This window comes from Ornithodoros turicata, chromosome 4 (assembly GCF_037126465.1).
Source record: "Ornithodoros turicata isolate Travis chromosome 4, ASM3712646v1, whole genome shotgun sequence".
Taxonomy (NCBI): domain Eukaryota; kingdom Metazoa; phylum Arthropoda; class Arachnida; order Ixodida; family Argasidae; genus Ornithodoros; species Ornithodoros turicata.
This window is the reverse complement of record NC_088204.1, coordinates 33936734-33959697: the sequence shown is the minus strand read 5'-3', so window position 1 is coordinate 33959697 and position 22964 is coordinate 33936734. Positions and strand designations below refer to the sequence as shown.

Below are 22964 nucleotides of genomic sequence, written 5' to 3'. Positions count from 1 at the left end.
GTTGAGTTTGAATGTGATTGCTTTAATGGTGTACTACATATCTCTCCGCTAATTTGTTACAGGGGCCTTTCGACGATTCCTCGTGGAAAAGAAGAACGTCCCAGAAGACAGCCTTCAGAAGAGACTGAAAATGATGAGAGTATACCTGTCGCAAAAAATGAGCGACCTTCGTCGACCTCCACGGCGAGCCTTGAACTTGTAAATATTTTAAGGTTCTCAAATACAATGTGTATCTTCTTTGAAATCTCTCCACTCTAACGTGTGATGTCATTGCCTCCCATCAACACACCCACGACGGCACCATTATCCCGGAAAGGAACAAATCACAGCTCGGAGACTCTTTAGACATGTGTATTGTACAAGGACAGCTCTCCATACGTCATATGATTTGGCAATATTAGTTTTAGCAGTCATGTACATCACCTTCAGGCAGTGGCGTCGGAACTATTTTTCCACTGGGGGAGCGAAAAAAGGTGCTACCGTAAACATCATCATCATCATCATGACTTATTTTCCTTGAGGGCTCATGCTGGCGTTGTACAGGGTTGCTACATAAACTGTAAACGTGCTCCCAGCAAACGACATGTGCATATTTGTACAGTAGATCTAAAATAACATTGCAGAAGTGTTGTAATTAAATAGCGCTTGGTGGTGGGCCAGTTGGTATGAGTTCAGTGCGTCCAGCTTTTTTTACTTCTGCGCAGTGCCAAGACCTCATGGCAAGTAATGTGTAAGGAACTTCGGGCACTTGTCCCCGGGAATCGTCGCGGCATGTACATGTGTGGGGACTGGAAGCGAATATCGTCTGATCCGCAAGCCTTCTGCGAATAAACCAGACTTTTCTGCTGCGGTCTGGAGCTCAGCAAGAATGTGTCCCTTTGGCTGGGTGTCACGCTGTCGTTATCACTCCAGGGCGACTCAATAAGAAAAGCCGGATAAATTACAACAGCGGGTAACTTTGGGCACCGGTACGGTGGAAAGTGAGGAGCCAGCAACCAGGTTAACAGATAGAATATTTTACTATGACAGGTGAACATAAACATACGTAATATGAAGACAACACGCAAGCTGCGATACATATCTCTTACCAGAGGTGTGGCTTTCTCCGATGTCTATGACGTTTGATAATCCTGTAACGCTGCTGCAGGCGAGGCCTTGATGGCGCTCCCTCGACGTTGCTACTGCCGACACATGAACACAACACCAGTGCGACGTTTCGTCTCAGTCCATCGCACTTGTCGTACTACAGGTCTTACACGCCAACTCGAAGTGGGCACCCTCGCCATAACCCATTGAAATCTGTGGCTGCGCCTCGCAAACCGCCATTATAACAACCCTCTGTCTTCAACCGGGCGGTTTCTTGGCATCCTTATTTCCCCTAGATGGCTGGTGTCTTGCGTGCCTCTCGCGATTCCCGTTTGCGCCTCTGTCCCCCCACCCCACCCCGTGGATTGAGTCTAGTAATGCTCGCGCCTACCTTTACACACTTTCTGACTGATTTATTGCACTTCGAAACTTCGACGGTGCACTTCGCCCCAGCAACCTTGCCATGGTCAACTCCAGAACCCTGTGAACCGGACATCATTCGTATGTAGCTCTTCTCAAACGGTCTCCGCACACAGTGACCAGTGGTAGGCTCTCTGTTTATTTCTCTCTAAATTTATGGCCGCCGAAAGAACACATGCACGGGCCATTCCGTTAGACCGTAAAACATCACGACACTGGGCTGACACTGAGGGAGCCGTGCTCCCCCATTCGTAAATGAGGGGGAGCCGTCGCTCCCCTTGCTCCCCCTGTTCCGGCGCCCCTGCAGGTCATCTCACACAATCCACTGGGGTCCAGTTGGTCCAGGCTGGGGTCCTGGTTCGACCACCAGCCCATCAGCCTGGTTGGACCACCAGCCGATCAAGCCTGGTTGGACCACCAGCCCATCACGTCTGGTGGGCTGTTGGGTACGTCGGCCCACCAAGGTCAAAAACATACTAGCCCATCAGGCTTGGTGGTCCATCAAGAATATTTTTCAATAGGGTAAGCACTCAAAGGGTGATGATTATTGCACAACATAAATTAGAAAAAATAAATCGGACGGTAGGTTGCGCCCCGTAACAGCTAAAAAAGTCATGATGGGAGTACTCCTGTCACGTGATACCTAAGTAATACACAATGAACTTACGACAGGCTACTAATCTCGAATAAACACTACTTTTAGAATCACAAGAATTACTGAGACAATTCTTCAAAATATCGAAGAAACAGTATACCAAAATACTGTCAGTGCGGTCAGCGCCCTCTCTTTGTTCTCCTCCCAAACATATTGCACGGCGACGGCGTTTATTGCGGCCTTGCGTGGTTTGTGTACGCGAAAAAGTTCATTTTCTGCTGAAATTGAACAAAGCTTCACCTGACAGCTATGCCAGGTATCTACTGTAATGTTCGAGGACACACCAAGTGTGCTCTTTCGACAAGGGACGTTGTGTACCACAAGATTCCAACGGAAAATGCACGGAAACGAAAGTTGTTGCAAGCGCTTCGTCAAAATATTCGTGAGCCATGCCGTATTTGCACAACCCATTTCTCTGACGAGTTGTACGAAATGGTAGCAGCGGACGGCCGAAAACTTCTCGCACAAACGGCAGACCCGACACCAGTGTTTCAACGTGTGACGTCTGACGATGCGAACACCAGTGCTGACGAGGTATGTATTTACCGACACACAGGAATGATACATATATGTGGTTCACTTGAAATTCAAATCGATTTTGGTGATGCCTACGCTGCGTAATGTACCAAACAAAATATCCCCCTTCCCCTGGGGAGCCCTGAGCTCTCGCAGGAGAATATAAGTGTCAAAATGTGCTATCGACACTGACCGCATTCTTAACTCATATCAGCGACACAGGCTTTCCTCGTGACTGACAAGAATGTGAAACTCAGAAGTAAAAGCGTGTCAATGGATGATTTACCGTCAACACCTCTCAACCTTTATCCCGTGATGAATTCAGCACCTATTGTCCATATACACTCATGCTCACAGGTGGGTCAAGCTCTTGTTTTGTTTAACATTTTAACTTCTGCATGTCTTGCAGGTGCATGATATGACAATATCTGCACCACTGGTGGAACCAGATGATGAGTAATTCTGGAAATATGAAGACAACAGTTTCGAATGGAGTTCCGATACAAGATTGCAGATACTTAAAGCTCTTGTACTTTGCAGTGTTGTGCCCTCTGCTTCACCAGACCTGAAGAAGTACGTCAAATGTGCATGATATTCAGAACTTCCGGTGCATCTCACAAAGTGGCCACAGATGTTCGCATCACGCTTCCCACCACAAAAGCCGAGTGCCCAAGTGAACACATTTATCTTGGAAACTTCGGCCAGAAGTGAACAAGATGGCTGCAGGGAACATCCTGCTGTCCTGCACAATCCTTTTCAATGGGACCAGTGCGGCCGTGGTGTGAATTCATAGCGCCTTATGTTTTCACAGATTCAAATGACACCTAGTAGTATTTGCTGCTGACCAGGTTCCGTGGTTACTCGAGCTGATTAATATTCAAGTCACCTCAACAGACCTCACCTACAACACCTACTAGAAAGGTTGCTGGCTCCCTTTACCGACACAGGTAGGATTATCAGAACTCACGGTCATGAGAGACTGAAACATCCAAATTATCTTACTGAAACACAAGCTTTCGAATAGAGTCCGTCCTTCATTAGGCATGATACAGACATACGTGGTAGATATTTATACTGATGTACATTAGAGAAAGGGAACAAAGAAGGTAGTGAGGAGGAAATCCAAATTCTTGTTAGAAAGTATTGAGGGCACGAAAAAAATATACAAAACAAGGCACACAGGCTTTGCGTATTTGAATTTTCTGTTACAATAATTCTATCTGCAACAGTGACATAAAAGGTACACGTAGTAAAAGGTAAAAAGAACAAGCTTGTACAATTGCAATACGCAAATGCCATGCTCGGGAATGCTTAGTGGCCATGTAGTCCACAAGAGGATCTTGTAACAGAGGGTTAAGAAAAAGCTTGAATCTGCGGTCAAGTTCCGTGCACTTGCTGAGCTAAACCCGAGCATACTTGTAACCACCTTTACGGGTGTAGCCCCAATTCTGAGGGAAATGCAGAGCTTCTACTTAGCATGTGGAGAAGTATGAGCTTACGTATACAAATCAGCTGTCATTCAGGAAACAATGTATACAAGCTTCGAGACAATGTGTCTAGGTTTTAGCTGGCACGCTTTCAACAGCCATGAGGGAACATGTTTCGATAGAAATGGCATAGGGAAGACATTTAGCCATGACCATACCTCATCTTCGCAGAGGCTGTAGATCACCTCCTGAGTGAAACACCAACAACTTGCAAAGATGTCAGCTACAGTGAAATAGTAGCGGTCTGCAAATGGCGTGAGCCCACACCAATGGCTGCAATTGGACTGGTATGAAGGAAAACATGGGAAATTTATAATAAGAAATTGAGAAAGTGTTGCAAAGATGGATGTGCAGAGAAAAGGTCTAAAATTTTTGTCAACGACAGGGATGCCTCTGAAGAGAAGCCTCTGTTGATGCCATTGGCACGACCCCACCTAAGGCCTCCTTATACTGATAAAGTCATGAACGCGACATGTATTTATTTATTTCTATTTTTCTGGAGCCCATGAACGGCCAGAGAGCCTCCCTAATAATGCACCATACAAACAGTCAATACAAAGAAATGAATTAAAACACCATAATTACATAAAATAAAACAAAAACAAATACTACGACAAAGACAAAATCATGTAGATGGCGAGGCAACAACTGGCATAGCTTTGGACCCATCATGAAGGAGGCATCGAAGTTGGCCAACGACGCCAAATAAGGCACCACTGAACAGATCAAAAACCCCGGAATGGGAGTTATATACAATCTGAAGCCTCAAAGAAGGTGATTTCTCGTAACTGTTACCACATATATAACATGTTTTGTGGGTTCTAGTGTTGCAATGTGGAACATAGAAATTGACCCTTGACAGGATCACAGCTGAATCGATATATCTCTATATCAATATATAAATCGATTATAGGCAAGGTCATAGCCTATGTTCTCTTAGAGCTTATGGACTGGAACGTGTTTGCGGCAAACACCTGTGCACTGCACAGAATAAAAAAAAAACATACATACATTGCGTTACTGGTTGGTGCGAAGTAGCACTTGCAAATTGATATGAATACAGTATGGGGATGTTCTCCTTCATTTTTTGCTTGTCTACTGCTATCACGTGAATGCTCATTCATAAACACAGTGATCAATAAAGCAACATTACAAGCTTTGATGTCTGTAGAATGTATTTTACTGTGTAATGGCTGTCTGGTTATTCCAGAAGTGTATATGGCAGACCTCTATCGTTCATGAGAGGTATACTGTTGTGATCAAGCAGTGTTCAAACCATTCAGTGTACTGCTGTCAAGATGGGAGGCATTCAATGCAGCGTACAGGCACCTGAAAGAAAAGTGAGAGCTTCATCTCAGTGAAAGCGAATAAACATGTACATGGTCAGACAGCATCTACTGCATCACACGTCAAAAAGGCAAAAAACTTTGTGTGCTTCAGAAGGAAAGTTTTCCCTTATGGCATGTACAGACTATGCTTCAAGAACTTTTCTGCAGTGCTTTCAGCTTTCCTAATGGTCCCCAGAGCCACCTGGTAAACTGTTTGTAGGCAACGTACCGAAACTTCCTGCATGTACCATGGACAGCGTAAAATTATGATCTGTAACTTTACTAATAACAAACCGAAGGCACACATGGAGGAACTCACTTGTTCACTTAGCTGTTCCTCTTAACAGCGTAATCGTCGCTTTCTCTCACGTCTCAGTTTTCAGCCACATTATTTTAAAGTACATATTTCTTGAAATGCAACCGCTGCGCTGCTTCAGTAATGTCTCATTTCGCGGCAACAAAGGCATTCTTCTGCCGTCGGCATCGGCACGCATGTGCCACAAGGACACCTGAACCGAAAGAGCAATGCCATATTTGCGCTGCGAGGTTCTCAACATTTTCATTACACATGCAGAGTGTTTCCCACGGCGGCTGGGTGACTGCAATGACGGTAATTCATCCTCCGTCGACGATTCTGCGGATGATGTCATGTGATACTGCGTCTACCGCGTGCACTCGTACGAACGAACATTTTGCGGGCGTGACTGCTGGACTATCGCAAACTCGAGGGCATTCAAGTTTGGAAAAATCAACATCACACGACGTAGACCTCAAAACAACATCCCGCCTTCGCCACAGACCGGGGTGCGAATTAGAAAGGCGAGACTAGCTGTAGCCGATACGAGCCAACCCAGTGTTGTGTCTTAGGGAGTACTGAGCTTTGCGCTCGAATATAATCTTTGAAATTCGATTACTCAAAGAAAGAAAGGATTCAAAAAGAAATATTTCGTAACTGAGATGTACTCTTCCTAGGCTTTCATAAAATCATAAGGTAACCCTGGGTTGAAATTCACTTTACAGTTCCTTTAACCAGTCGAATTCACGTGTTTTGGATGTCTACCTAAATTATATTAATGAACAAAAGACACATTTTCTCAGCACTTAGGATTACCAGGGCGGACACGACCGAGCAGCATGTTGGTTAGTTTATTATTTGGTTTGTTTAAGTTTGGTGTTTGCATTTTTATATCCAGGTTAGTCTGAGTTCGCCGTTGACAGTTTCCCGCGCACGGCTGGTCATTTTATAGTCAGAAAACATTTATTTACTGTTCGTTTATTTTGTAAGCGGGATTTGGATAGCTTTATTTCGACGTGCACCCAAGCATAAAACCCGCACGCGCTGAACAGCATGTGCGCGATGCGCTCTCCCACTTCTCCATCGACCGCTTAGATTCGCAACATAGTGCAGTGTTGAAGGTCATGCCTAGGCCATGTCGCCTCTGCATGGAAGTCACGTCATGTGGTACCTCTACTTCTTGATACTTACCCTCTCCAGCGTCCACGGAAAGCAAGCATACACAACCATGGACGCGGGGGTATGCCATCGCAGGCCACCAGCAAATTACGCCCTATACCGGACGCGAAACGCTAAAGGTGCTGTCACACTGGACCGACAGCCGACAAAATTTGTATGCCGACATCGAAAGACACGGTGTGCTTGCACCTGTCACACTGCACAGACGGGCGACGCGTCTGTCTGCCGGCCGTCACGGCTGGACGCTGTCGGCACCCGCCGCTGACAAACATGCCTGTCACACTGAACGACAGCAATATCGTTACTGCCGCCACCACATTGTTCGAAGATGGCGTCCTGCACAGCTGAAGCTTATGGGAATGTGCGCCGTGGCGTTTTATCTTGCGCTCTACTCGGACGACAACGATGAAACTAGCAAAAAGCCACGATCATTGTGGAGTAGGAAGTGGCTCGTGCGACGAAAAAGCATGGGATGCTAGAGAATCTCATGCTTTGTCTCCATTGTAGATATCAACGTTTTCTCATCGTCCGTTGTGAACTCCATAGCTGAGGGGCAACACGACGCGCGCAGCGAAAACTTTCCAAAAGACAACGGTTTTCGCGAACACACCTCCGTCAGAGGCGCTGATTGTTTAAATAATAATCGCAACACCCACAACATGGATTTTTCAAAAATATATTTTCGCGCAGTGGATGTCGTATGTCGGTCATCGCTTTTTTGAGCAACGATCAAACTGCTGTTGAGATGTCGTCAGACACTGTCTGCCTGCCGATTTTGTTATCGAAATCTGTCACACTGAAACGACATTTTGTCGACTTGCGTCTGCCGCTGTCCGTCGGCGCAGTGTGACAGGTGTGCTTGGCAATACAATGTATGGTGACAACGTCTGTCTTCCGTGGGGGTCGGCGCCGTGTCAGTGTCGGTGTCGTGTCGGTCCAGTGTGACAGCACCTTAACCGTTTATATCTGCTGAATACACACTCACATTTGTCTTTTAGTACATACGGGTTCGCATTTAAGTAAACCCCATGGACACAACGGGAACACCATGAACAGACTAAACATTGCCAACTTCAAAACTTTCCGCATGGACTTCGAAATCCATCATTGGACCTCAAGTTCAAAACCGATCGCAATGACCTCACCTGACACACATCACACTGACTTCACATTCAAAACCCATCAGGCTGACTTCAACTTCAAAGCCCCCACACAGACTTCAGAACCCATGGCACTGGCCTCAACCTCAGATCCCATCACGGTTTTGAAGTTGAATTTCGATTATGTGTTCGGAGCTCGGTGTTCGGATTTGAAGTTGAATTCTAGTGAGGGCAAGTTTCAGTGTGTCCATTGCTGGGTTACCGCGTCGGCATCCGCCTGGCCCCTGATTGCGTGGATATCCTGGCAGAGGTTGGCGAGAAAGGGTGAGAGGTACCACGCTATACATAGCCGCCTGAACTTCCCACCGGTCGAGTCACCCAGGGAAAATGGCGGTCGGCCGAACCACGTGATCACCAGGAGCGTCTCACTCTGTCACGAGTGGCCAGCCTTGGAAAGATCTTGGGTGAACGACATGCTCGTTCTGACCTACTTTCCTAACCTCCTGCTCTTTCTTTTCTCGGGTTTGTCTTCTCGGGTCCCGTCCCCACCCCCTTCAGCTTCTTCCTTCTGCGCTTGCTAAGTAACGTACGTACGTACGTAGAGAAACTAAAAGCGATGCCTTGTTACAACAGTTCATGAGCAAATTTGTTTCTCTTCATGGAGTGCTCCGAAAAAGTCACAGTATACATGCATAATGTCTCGTCACAGGCTTCAGTGGACCTTTACTTGTTTCTACACTGAAGAGCAGTGCAAAAGTAATCGCAGTCCGCACATTCAGTACGTAAAAGCCGAGCTAGGTGTGTTGTTGTTGGAGATTGCTGCGGGAGCACTAAAAAGGGGGACTTTATTGATCAAGCGTAACTTTGGACTAAAATTACTGTACTGTTTATGAATAGACAATCCATACTGACTTGCTGTTTCCACACCAAAGCACACGTGTCACAAATGTTCGCAGATCACAGTGAATGGATGGCTGGGACATGAGGGACAACTAGTATGATCGGGCATATAAATTGACTAGCAGAATATCTGGAGTCCACAAGTTACGGGATAGTACTACACTACGCACCGCCTCTAACGTCACGGAGTGACTTGTAAATGTTGTAATAAACTTCGCACGATAAACCTGCGTTACTTCCTTCAACAAAAAGTAACCAAACCACCTACCATTGACCAGCGGAACATTGGAAGCAGGAGTGCCGACTTCCTCTCGATTTATACGTCCTTTTGAGGTGCAGGGTCATGTCAGTCTTTGTACTGTTGCGATGATAATATGGATCGGATATCCTGTTTTCGCGTTAACCGTTTTATTCGAATCGAAAGCATTCAAGCACCACCGACACCATCCGCTAACGTCCGCTAGCATAACGTTCTCCGTTTCTTCTCCACTGGCCGTTCGGCCTCACCGCTCTGGCACAATCAGCGCGAAGTTAGACAGCGTCGTTCTCGGAGGCCAATGATCGTACCCATATTTACACATATATCACGCAGTCAATGTTTTCGAAGCGGCTCGTTTCGCTTCGGTGCCGAGGGTTGCTTTTCCTTCATTATCGCCTCTCAGTGGTGGACGGGGGATTCTGGTGGTACAGAGTACTGGCACGACGAATGTACGTGCATGCGCATTTGATATCCTGTGGATAATGTGTTTGGTCACGTATACACTCTAAACCCAGTGACGGATAGGTGCCGTCTGATCACTTTTTTTTTTATATAAATATGCCAGAGGGTTCCAAGGGGCACGCGGTGCCTGCGAAAGCTCCAGGCGCCATGTGCCCATTGAAGCAACTGGTACGACATGCCTGCTGACGCCAGGAGTCACAGTGTACCGGACGTATTGAACGGTTACTTGTACCCACAAATACCCGAAACACATTGCGCTTCTCGAGTTCCCTAACAGAAAAATTACCTCCAGGTCTCGCAAAAAAAAAAAAAAGCCGAAAAAGAAAATGCTCCAAGCACATCAAACATGAAACACCAAATTTTATTGGCTTGCACATACTTTTAAATTGCATCCAGTACATCATCGTTTGCCGAATGGAAAGCATACACGGTTCACTAATACCAACGCACATATGGAGCACACGTTGCACGGACACACAACCCATCCGATGATCCGATGCACCAGGCAGTCCTCTAAACGCCGAACACACAATCCTCGAAACTTCGAACAGGCTGGCACTGCAAAGCTCAATGAAGATCTTTAGCAGTGATGGCCACTAACTACTTCTGCAGTAGTTTAACTATAACTACTAACTACTTCGTGATGGAGTAGTTTAACTAGTAGTTCAACTACGTTTCAGGGGAGTAGTTAAAACTACTTCTTTAACTACTGCAATGTAGTTTAACTACACCTATAACTACTTAACGTTATCCATCAACACCAATCCCTTGTAGTGTTCTTGGACACCTAAATATGAATCACAAGCCATGACAAACTTTGGCTCAAGCCACTGCTACGATCGTCAAATACAAAGCTTGCGGCGGGATTCTTTCTGTGCCTACGCGATAAACTAAGTTGCATATTTATTTCACAGCAAATGAGGCTTCACTGGACAACAGTGTTGCGGATTTAAATCCGGGGATTTGATTTAAATCCATCAAAGGGCTCGTGGATTTGATTTGGGATTTGATTTACGAGGAAAATATGGCAACGATTTGGATTTGGATTGAATCATATTTTTGATAGATGATTTGGATTTGGATTGAATCACAATTTTGGCAGATGATTTGGATTTGGATTGAATCACATTTTTTTCGACGGAATTGGATGTGTATTTGGTCAAGCTCCTGAAGGAAAATGGTTGGATTTTGACTGCTGCGAAATTTGACGTTGACGAGCGGGCAGATTCTTTGTCTGTCGTATCTGAGGCCGTCTCTGTAATAACGTTTTTACAAGACATTTGGCTGAATTGCATTTCACATATGTTTACACATGATGCAATGCAACTCTTAATGATGAGAAGGTTTAAAAAATGTTTGGATTTGAGATGGCTTGCCTTGCATCCCGGCATCTTGGTTCCCAATGTCCCGCCAAAAGTTATGTTTCGTTTAAAAAGAAATCCCATGATTTTTTTATTGCGTCTGCGGACACTATTTGTAGACTGCTTCAAGTTTAAGAGCTGGTTTGTCTGGTCAGACAGACCACCTCGAAGGCGTATAGCGATCTTCCCTTCCGAGCACTAAAGGTACGTCATGCAATACTCTCACACATAATCACATGGGTAGTTCGATGTCTAATTCACAACGGTATCACAGCTTTCTATAATTTCTTAGAAATGGAACGCATTGGAGAAAGTACACCACTGGTGCACTGAGCTCAGGCAATGTACGTTCGAGAAAAGGACTACCATACACGTATTTTGTCTGTTTTATTTGTTCTCGGAACTGCGACTGATGTCGCGTTCTGGTGTCCCAGAGATTGCTAAAAGAAGTCCCGAAATGTCCACATGAGAACCAGCCGTATGAGGTCATTGTGTCCAGGAATAGGAATGTGAATGTTGGTTGCCCTTTTTCATAGTGTCTTGCTTATGGTCAACTTGGTGCCACCGCAGAACTCGTACCGCAGGAACGAACGACGGAATAGTCCTCTGTTTAAGCGAGTGTACAGTAAAGGATGATGGTGTTTCCCCTCTCTGCTATTAGATGTCCGCAGTGGCCCGCTACCCGCTGCTTTCGGAAGTAGCGAAACATGTATTTGCAGTACCTGCAAGTTCTGGAGCAGTTGAACGAGTGCTGTCTGCAGCCAGCCTGATCAAGACCGCGAAAAGAAACAAGCTGCAGCCAGCTACATTGGAGCAGCTGGTCTTTCTAAACAAGTACCTGAGAGAATAAGACTGCTTACGCGTGTTGGGCGGATGTACTATTGAGTTTGTTATAACACAATTGCGGTGTGCAGCACGTAGCCGTCACATTTAACACAACATAATTCCCGGCAGTTGGCTTTATCATATGTGCCGAGTAAGCGTATTTGACAAATATGTTACTCCGATATCCACGTGAAAATAAAATGTCGGTGTCGACGTTGGCATCGCTATGTTGGCTGTTCATACTCTTCGCTGCAGGTGAGATTTGTAGGTGTTTATACCATGTCACGGTCTTATCCAGCGAATGCATGCAGTAATCGTACGACCTTGTGGACATGGTCAGCTGCATGCTACAGTTATTTCGGGAACTTTAGCCCCCGGATTCGTTGACGGATTTGATGAATCCTGATTTAAAACCGGATTTGATTTAGCACACCAAAAACAAATCCGGATTTAAAATGATTTGATTTGTCGCCTCAAGTTTAAATCCGGACTTGATTTGGATTTGATTTGCGGTGTTCCGAAAAACATGGATTTGATTTAAATTCGATTTGACTCGTTAAATCCGCAACACTGCTGGACAAGCATTAAAAGTGACGATTTAGTACACATGCACGACACAATTGCTCTGCACCTCCGTTCTCATCAAACAAGTAGCTCAAGGTAAAAGTCGGAACCACAATCGTGCATTAAAGCTTGCGGCAAAATCGGAAATATAGTTTGCGCCTTTAGTAACCTAACTACTGTAGTTAACTACTTGAAATAGTAGTTTAACTAGTAGTTGCCACTACATTTCTGCAAGTAGTTGATAACTACTTTTTAACTACAATCTGGTAGTTTAACTAGTAGTTTAACTACATGTATTTAACTACTGGCCATCACTGATCTTTAGTGACGAACACGATAGTTCCTGAAACGAAATGGCCGAGGAACAATTGTCCAAACAAGTGGCAATAGACAATAATTCGATGTGAGAAGCAGTTGCAATCTTGCACGCGTCTGTGTGGCCGTTGAGACAGGAAACAACCTGTAAAGAAACCGAAGTGAATATCACGCTGGTATTGTTCCAACGTGAATGCTGGAATAGTACTCCAATTTGTAACTCACCTCCTCGCAATTGATACAGTCCCACGGTCACCTATAACCTCGCACACAACCTCACAATTAACCTCGCTTGCAATGTACATCGTCGCTTCACCGATGCAGCCGATCCTCTCCTGCCGCCATTTGCAATGCGTCCACCGTCTGCAATAGAAGTTACTTCGATTGTTAAACACGAGTAAAACGCAGACGTCGTACGATGCATCGCAGCTAGGTTGACTTACCTTAAGCAAACATTAGACCTGTACTTAAAAAGCAAGGTGTCCTTCTCAAAAGCAAGGTTGCATCGCAGACAGCGGGCAAGAAAGAGGGAAGGAACGTACTGCGGGAGAATACGTTGTGCCATGTCACTCACCGGCGCACGCACATTCAGCCGGCACGCGCATTATTCAGCAAGCACACGAGTACAAGGTTCAGGAGACACACATATTATTCAGCGGGCACAAAGCCGTTTCATACCAACGGGACGGCTTTGTACCTGCTGAAATTTGGCGATGAGGACCGCTGTGCTCGCTATTTGATAACCGTTACGGCTGTTTCCACACGACCACGGCTGTGTACCGGCTGTACTTTCTGAGGGAACTTTAACTGGCACGTGTCCGTCAGAGAATTTAGAGTGTACGTACGCTCAGATGTCCAATTGAGGGTAGCCAGGACTCCGGAAGGACGTCGGACGGATGTCTACGGAGACAATGAGCGGACGATGGAGGGATGCTTTATGGACATTGCTATTCTAATAGTTTTCGGCGTTTATGTAAAATGCATGTATTCCTTTGTATATTTACGTGAGTATACCTCAAGTGCCTACAAGTTCATTACATTGAGCTCTTAAAGTAAATTTGAGCAGTAGTGTAGGAGAAGGAAACCAAAAATATCCCTGTATAATTCTAGAGTTGTCTCAAAGGGATAATCGCATCGATCACAGATCGATTCCGAAACGACAGTGAAATGAGATTCTCCGTCCTTCACTGATCATGACTCCGAAAGTCCCATCCCGATCGACGGAACACTTTGTGCATAATTCGTGTGTAAGCGGCGCTATAGCAGACGACGGATGTGGGCGTCAAGCGGAACTCCCACTGAGAATCTTTAGAAACGTCACAAGGAATCTGACCAACAAGGACGCGGCGAGCCAGAGGCGTCCGTGCGGCTTGCAACTTGCATGAGCAAGGTCAGGGAGGCGAAGGCAGATACGAAGATGTCGGACTCGGAACGCGAAAGTGGCGAATCGTGCTGTTCAAATGTCTTTAGTAATAGCTCCGGTGACGAATACATGTTTGATGACGACCCATATTCGACTGATCCGCTTCCTCTGCAAGTCGCTGGTGATGTACGTGGCGCAGATGCGTTAGCGAAACAGAACGAGCCTGAGGACCACGGGCTTAGGTAAGTTCATGATGGGAGTAGTCAATACTTGACCCCGTGACATTCACTACGACGCGGGAAACAAACCAAGTGTTTGTGCGGCGTCTGTGCTCCCCAGGACGCGGATGAGTACCTATGCTGCGGTGCTGTTGGTGAAGTGGCAGAGTTGTGCAATGACGGCGAGGTACAGTGTAGCACGTAGCACACTGTTCCCACATCTCTATCTTCGGCCATAACTTCTGGTGGTGTATCCACCGCAGCATTGCAGCGACGATCACAGTCTTCGCTTACTGCACCCATGATAGAATAGGTACGTTAAGCAATACTTATTTCCGTCGTTGTTTGCACTCACGACGAATGTCCCATGAAAGTTAGGAAGACTAACCAACTGTGCAACTCAAGGGCCCGGTTAGGGGGCTTTGTCAGGAAATTACTGTGCTACGTGTTTAAGAACGTGTCATTTCTTTTTACAGCTACCTCAGGTTCACTGCTTATTGTGTGTTTACAAGTTGGGTTTGGAGATTCCTTGGACCCAGGAACAGACGAGAGATACATTCGTGTGTCGTCCGCATGATTCGCCAACATTTTTCCATCCCGGTTCTATCAGGGCTATCCTCGTTAGTCTGCCTCATTCCCTGTACACGCCTACGGCATAGCAGATTTGTGTAGCCTCCAATTGAGAAGTGAGAAACAGAATCTCAAATAGTATAGCGGTCTGCAAAAGGCCAGAGCCCGCACCAATGACTGCATTTGGACTGGTATGAAGGAAAACATGGGAAATTTATAATAATAAATTCGGAAAGGGTTGCAAAGATGGATGTGCACAGAAAAGGTCGAAAATTTTTGTCAACGATAGGGATGCCTCTGAAGAGAAGCCTCTGTTGATGCCATTGGCATGACCCCACCTGAGGTTTTCTTATACTGATAAAGTCATGAACTCGAGATGTTTTATAGGCAAGGCGATAGCCTATGTTCTCTTAGAGATTATGGACTGGAAGGTGTTTGTGGCGAACACCTGTGCACTGTACAGAAGAAGAAAAAAAAGAAGAGATACATTGGGTTACTGCAAATTGATATGAAAACAGTATGGGGATGTTCTTCTTGATTGTTTGCTTGTTTACTGCTATCACTTGTATGCTCATTCATAAACACAGTGATCAATAAAGCAACATTACAAGCTTAGATGTCTGAAGAATGTATTTTACTGTGTAGCGGTTGTCTGTTTAATCCAGAAGGGTATATGGCAGACCTCTATTGTGCATGGAAGGGGTACTGTTGTGATCAAGCAGTGTTCACGACCAAACCATCCAGTGTACCTCTGTCAAGATGGAAGGCATTCAATGCTGCCTACAAGCACCTGCAAGAAAAGTGACAGCTTCATCTCAGTGAAAGCAAATAAACATGCACATGGTCAGAGCACCTACTGCATCAAACGACAAAAAGGCAAAAACCTTTGTATGCTTCAGAAGGAAAATTTTCTCTTATGGTACGTACAGCACATGCTTTGAGGACTTTTCTGCAGTGCTTTCCTAACGGTCGCCAGAGCAACCTGGTAACCTGTTTGTAGGCAACGTACCGAAACTTCATGCATGTTCCATGAACAGCGTAAAATTATGATATGTAATTTTACTAATAACAAACCGAAGGCACACATGAATGAACTCACTTGCTCACTTCGCTGTTCCTGATAACAGCGTACACGTCGCTTTCTCTCACGTAGCAGTAGGATACCTGGAGCAACTCACTCTTGAGCCACAGCATTTCAAAGTACAGATTTCTTGAACTGCAACCGCTGCGCTGCTTCAGCGTCTCATTTCGCGGCAACAAAGCATGGATGGGCAGTAATACTCAAATTTTGTATTTTAATACTAATACCAGGGTTACCAATAATAACCCTGGGTTGAAATTCCCTTTACAGTTCCTTTAAGGCGTCCCTCTCATTGGTGGTAGTCAAGGTCACGCTGAAGACTCCTAGGTGGTGGCTTCGAATCCTACCACCGACTGTTTTGTCTCACATCTTCCCTGGACTTCACACGAATGTCGGCACAATCACCTGAAGTCGGCCCAGGACGCATAATAAAGCCACGTCCCCCACTCCTTCCTGCTGTCCTCTCTCAATCTGTACGCCGCTTATAGCCACAGTCGCTTCACGCCGCTAACACGGAAACAAAAAAATCCTTCCACTGCAACATAGTAGCGGCCAATGAAAATACAGAGAAAAAACACCTGAGTGTCTTTTGCTTTTACCAGGGCAGCAAAACACAAAACGTTAAAACCTCGGAACAGCGTATCTGCTACCGTGCACGACCCTACCGATTCCTTGCATCAAATGTGGAGCTGCAATGCTTTGCTGGATGGCTAGTGGGAAGTTTACATGTACACGCGAATCTGTCATATATACAGGGCGTCCCAGAAAACGTGTCATTGAATTATAATAAAAAAACTACGCCACCTAGAATCATGCGGTCAACGGCATTCGTTCTTATTAGGTTTTTGCCACCTCCTCATGTGAATGCCATGTAACGGAATTTTTATTATGTAAATTTTTGCTAACTGAACTTGCCAAGTAAAGGTCACTTTTTTACACCACCATTGTGAAGAGCACGACGAATTTACCCAAAATCAGGATAATTGGCACGGATATTGAGGACCTATCCCATCGGAAAAAATAGCCGAATATCATGCGTTTCGGAGTACGAACAGCCTAGCGCTCGACGACTTTTTATGCGCGCGCGTTGCAGTCCGACGAAAGGAGGATATTAAACCCAGCCCACAGTAGAAAAAGTGATAGTACTCGAAATTGAGAGAGGGTAAGGCAAGATTTGCAGTCGGTTGCGATAATCCATGCCTATGTTATCTGGTACCGAGGGAGAAAAGAAGTGAAGACATGTGCTGGTGATATGTATCTATCATAATCGTGACGAGGGGCAAGAAGGGACAGTGCACACACAAAGCGAAGGTACAAGCTACCTCCAGCTATTGTGAAAATAATGATGGGATACTAATGTGAGGCTGCATTTGTTTCTACGCAGCGGCGATTTCGTTTGTCAGAGATTGAAAGCTTATGCTGTATCTCCCACCTCGTTGTTGTACAAGAAGACATTTCTGTGAGTGTGTAGATAAAAGGACGCCCCGGGAAATTATCTGCTCAGTTGTATCAGAATTTTATTTGTGCAGCAGCTACAACTGTGCGCACCACAAAATAAATTAACCAAAAGTATATCTTATTACTGAACCCATGGGGCATGCTGCATTCTTTGTTCTTTCTAAAGGTGCTCAAAATGTCCGCCTTCCGCACCGATGCATAATTGTGCACGTCGAGCTGTATCTCGTGTTGCCTTCTGTATCTCACAGTGTGAGAGCGATGCACAAACTGACATTATTTTTTCTTGTAAGTCAACAGGGGACTCAGGCTCTGTCTTGTACACGTCCTCCTTTATGCGACCCCACAAATAAAAGTCCAGTGGAGTTAAGTCAGGAGATCGAGCCGGCCATGCCACTGGCCCAAAACGCCCAATCAATTTATCGTGGAAGAAGTCTTGCAGAAATTTCACAGCCTGACGACTGCTGTGAGGGGGTGCTCCATCGTGTTGGTACCATACCATGGGACGTTCTTGCAGCGGCAAGTCCTCAACAAAGCTGAATACTACGTGTTGCAGTATTTCGGCATGGTAACGCTGGGCGTTCAGGTTTCCATCGAAGAAAACTGGCCCAAGAATTGTTCCGTTGTAAATAGCGGCCCACACCTTGAAGGACCACTGATATTGGTGCCTGGACTCCCGTAGCCAGTGAGGGTTTCTTGTGCTCCAGTAATGAGCATTGTACAGATTTACTTGCGAATTCCTGGAAAAATGTGCCTCATCTGTCCAAATTATTTTGTCCATAAAATATAAATTTTCGTCGTCCGCGTTCAACAACCAGTTGCAGAAGTCCAATCGCTTAGAATAGTCGTCCGGCTGAAATTTCTGGTGGAGACTTACATGGTAAGGGTGGTATCCCTCTTCGTGTAGGATTCTTTGAGCACTCGACTTGGACACTCCAGTCTCTTTTTCGATAACCCGCACACTGATGTTGGAGTCTTCAGCGACCTGTTCGAGTACGCTCGTACTTGTTTCACCGGAAGCACGTGTATTTGTGTGCTGTCTGGATTGGAATTGACCAGTCGCAGAGAGTCGCGTGAAAGTTCTCCTTATGGTTCGTGCTGTGGGCACTCTGCTACTTGGGAACATTTCCCTGTACTTTTCAATTACAGAATTGTAGTCCATATTCGCAGCACCCAGAGCTAAAATCATCTGGTTTTTTTCTCGGCTTGAATAGACCACACTAGCCATCGGTACGGCTTTTCTGTGCAGTAACAGCACACCGTAAAAACACGCTCAAATTTTCCACGTGCCGCAAATGATTGCTTTTATTTTCTTGCTTCGATACTATTATCGCATCCGGCTTCCGCTGAGATAATGCCTTCCCTCTCCCAATTTCAAGTATTGTCACTTCTTCTACTATTGCTGTGTGGGCTGGGTTTAACATCCTCCTTTCGTCGGACTACAACGCGGGCGCGTAAAAAGTCGTCGAGCGCTAGGCTGTTCGTACTCCGAAACGCATGATATTCGGCTATTTTTTCCGATGGGATAGGTCCGCAATATCCGTGCCAATTATCCTGATTTTGGATAAATTCGTCGCGCTCTTCACAATGGTGGTGTAAAAAAGTGACCTTTACTTGGCAAATTTCCGAGTTCAGTTAGCAAAAATTTACATAATAAAAATTCCGTTACATGGCATTCACATGAGGAGGTGGCAAAAACCTAATAAGAACGAATGCCGTTGACCGCATGATTCTAGGGGGCGTAGTTTTTTTATTATAATTCAATGACACGTTTTCTGGGACACCCTGTATAATGAATTCTCTCGAAATATATTATCTTTGTCTACTACGAGAGGAGTTTCCTCTACACCGCCTCCCCAAACGGCCGTGAAGCGCTCGCGTGGATACCAGTATGGGGCAGGAATGAATGCTCAACCCTTTCGGCCTGTATGATGCTCAGCACCATTTATAATATAATTCATATTATGCAATATGTGTGCATATCACAGTATATTTATGCGTGAAGATCGATGTACTTTGAGGGGAGCAACGTAGAAGCCCGTTTAAGTCGCATCTGCAACGGGCACATACCTCTATTATTTGTATTCCGCTTGTTATGCCTCATTCACGTGATTAGATGATATTCGTGCATGACGAATCCAGCGAGGATATTATTACGGTCTCTGAGGTATTGTCACGGTATTGAGGAACCGTGGCATTACGGATATGCAATTCACCCTCATGTCATTTAATTATGCCAAAAATTTACACGTCATTCTACTCAGATAAAAAGTTTGGTAGAGTCGTAGTCGATAGAGGTAATGAACGCGAGGGGCGAACGACTTGTTGGAGAGGCGCCATTGCTTTGGCGCCCTCTTGGCTTTCCAGTTCGAGAACAAAAATATTAATTTAGTCTAAGCGAGTGCGCAACCTAACACTGATGTGATGCCGATATCAGGTTACATTGTATGTAAATATTCAAGTGCTCAAAGCTTTGGCTCAAAATCACATTTAAGTGTCTCTGTTTTCAGTCTATAGTGGGATTCTTCTTCCGCATTTCCGAAAGTCGCAACTTTAGCTGGTAATGAAGTTCAATGAGCAATGACAATGAAGTTGAACGTGGGTCGCCCTTTCGTTGTTCATGCAACTGTCAGTGTTGATTGCTAGGAGACAAACATATCTGCGTGGCTATAAAAGTTCAAATATCCTATGTGAAGCTAAGATTTCCTCAGTTGTTCACATTTGGGAACAATGGACTCAAGTTCATACTTTTCCATATTGAACTGCTTGACGGACAACGCTTCTGAATCTCTGCAGATGTCTTCAAAGAAGTCTCTGACGTTAGTAGTACCTTTGAAAACGGTTCTAGGAGGCAACAGGACAACCGGATGTGATGGGAGCGTGACCTATGAAGACAGAGGTTGTAGCACGGGAAGTGGAAGGAAGAAATACAAGTTCACGGAAAGAAAGCTGTGGGACTGTGAGACGTACAGAGTAGACGTCTTGAACCCATAAGAAACAGGAAAAGGCGCACGGCCGGCGCAAAGTGGGTAAAACAACAAGGTTACACTATCACGCGAATAGCGTTTGATCCCTTTATCTTAGAGCCCTACGTCAATTATTTTTCCTTTATTTCTGAGTATTTTCGGCACTGTGCAAATTTGTTATGGAAATAAAAAGTACTCTCTCCCCTACAGCCTCGACTGAACCTGAAAGAATTTCCCCTGACTTAGTGGATTTCTCACCCTACACACTGTTCAAAACATTTTTGTACGACGAGATACCTGTCTTCTGGTGGCAGAGACTGAGAAATGCGCCCGGTCAAAAAACTGTGGGGCTTCTTCTTCTTCGAGCTTCAGTGCGGTGCATCTGCCTACCGTGACGGCGCGCAGTGAGCACAAGAAGGTACAGTGCTGGATAAAAGTTTACGAAACACGTTACATTCCTTTATCAGATTGATACGTCAGCAGTTAGTACCGTACGGACTTACGGACATGTGCCTGAGTAAGCCACTCACCTGTTTGCAAGTCAGTACGGTCCCATTTGCTGCTAGCCTGGCACTCCGAGGAACGGATGCGCCGGAACGTGTTCCGTAAACCTTTCTCCAGCACTCTACAGATACAACAACAAAGAATAGTATGCGTTTCACTAGTGGACGACAACGGTGCGATACTACGACCGCATGTCATGGCGCAAGCCAACTAGTTCAACCGGTACTATCGCCCGGCACCGTCCTAGCGTGAGGCTACGCACATCTGCCCATTGTGACATTCCATCACAGTCAGTGAAGACTCATGTATGAGAACACCATCTCTTCTGCAAGTTCAGGACAGCTTCATTGCTGGAGTGGACTGTTTGATAGGTTTCTCAATAGCTGCATTCCTGTCGTTAGTCGCAAGAAATGGTACAGACAACTGCTCACAAACCACCTACAAACGATCCGCATCGCAGCTTGGAGACTTCACCTGGATCTAGGATGTCGACCTAAGCACGAGCAGCTAAGCTGCATAAAACTTATTGTGGAGAGACTCTTCACAGCTTGTTGGTGATCCGTTCAGAAGAACAGGTCCACTTTGCGGCCTCTGTTTTCTACCAAGAGCAGGACAAGGGCATTATACCGGGTGTTTCCGTTAAATCCCCGAGCTAAATAATTCGCGAACCGGTGCACCAATCGAATAACTTTCTTTTTTACAAGTACCTGCCCAATACCGCCTACAACATGCGCACCGCGTGAATGAGTGGGAGGCGCATAAATAAAATAAATTAAATAAAAATTCAAATGAGTTTCGTGAAAAAAGCTAACTTCTAAAGCAGGGCGCCGTCGGCATTAAAATGGGTACTAACCCTTTTGGGACCTTCAGTGGACACCTTTTAGAGAAAAATCTGCCGCGGCTGGTCGCGGCGAAGCGCAAAAGGACGTAATTCATTGGTGGACATGGGAGTGAAAGAGCGTCCTTTTGCGCTTCACCGCGACCAGCCGCGACAAAAATATGTAAACCGAAAGCAATTAATTACTGCAACAAATGACACGCTTCGGTTGCAGATTTTTCTCTAAAAGGTATCTACTGAAGGTCCCAGAAGGGATAGGACCCATTTTAATGCCGACGGCGCCCTGCTTTAGAAGTTAGCTTTTTTTTCGAAACTCATTCGAGTTTTTATTTAAATAATGAGCGCCTCCCGCTTATTCACGCGGTGCGTATCTTGTAGGCGGTATTAGACAGACACTTGTAAAAAAGAAAGTTATTCGATTGGTGCACCGTTTCGAGAATTATTTTGCCCCTTGGATTTAACTGAAACACCCGGTATAGTACCCCCTAAAAATAGGGCCGCTGCACACAGTGCAGCAAGAATACAAGACCGGTGTGCAAAGTTTGTGAAGTGCATTTGAACAAACTGTGCGCAAAGCTTTTCGAGGAGTGACACTTGCTGCTGGACTGCCTTGATTTTGCGAGAGCCCATTGTTTCCAGTTGAGATCATTCGGTACAGGGCAACGGCGCCAGATTCTGCCCTGCAAATTTAGAATTGTTTATGTCTCCACATAAGAAACGTTTCTTCGACCAAGAAGACACGTTGTTGCAGACTTACCGGAAAGCAGGGCAGGCACTAAGAGGTTAAATCCGGGGGTATTTTTGTTAACACTGAGGCATAAACAGGGACGCAGAGTGTTGTCGGATCGCTTCACGGGCGCCGTTGCTTTCACTCTTCCCGCCGTGCGTTCGCATTATGGACATTTCGGAGTACGAAAGTGTGGAAGGTGTAGCACGTACAGCTATGTAACACTGTCGCCGCACCAATTTTCCAATTTCAGAACTACGTGTTGCATGCTTACCTGACTTTCTCCACGTCCCTGCCATGATGTACTTGCTGGAAACCGAACAATGTGCATTTTATTAGCATGGGTTTCACAAATTTAACATTTTGTGCTGAAAAGATGAAAAGCCTCTTGCAGTACAAACAGAACAAACAATTAAACATAACAAAATTACATAACGAAAGAGCAAGGTCGAAGAGAACGTATTCAACGGTTGAGCAACTGCTTTTTCAA

At 45.4% G+C, this 22964-nt stretch overlaps 1 protein-coding gene across 1 annotated transcript in view; it reads right to left on the bottom strand.

Moving 5' to 3' along the window:
- Positions 1-22964, bottom strand: part of LOC135392964 (uncharacterized) — a 326884-nt gene that overhangs the window by 189658 nt on the left and 114262 nt on the right. The window contains exon 8 of the mRNA XM_064623590.1: positions 22749-22783. Within this exon, the coding sequence (XP_064479660.1) occupies positions 22749-22783 (35 nt within the window). The remainder of the gene's footprint in view (positions 1-22748; positions 22784-22964) is intronic.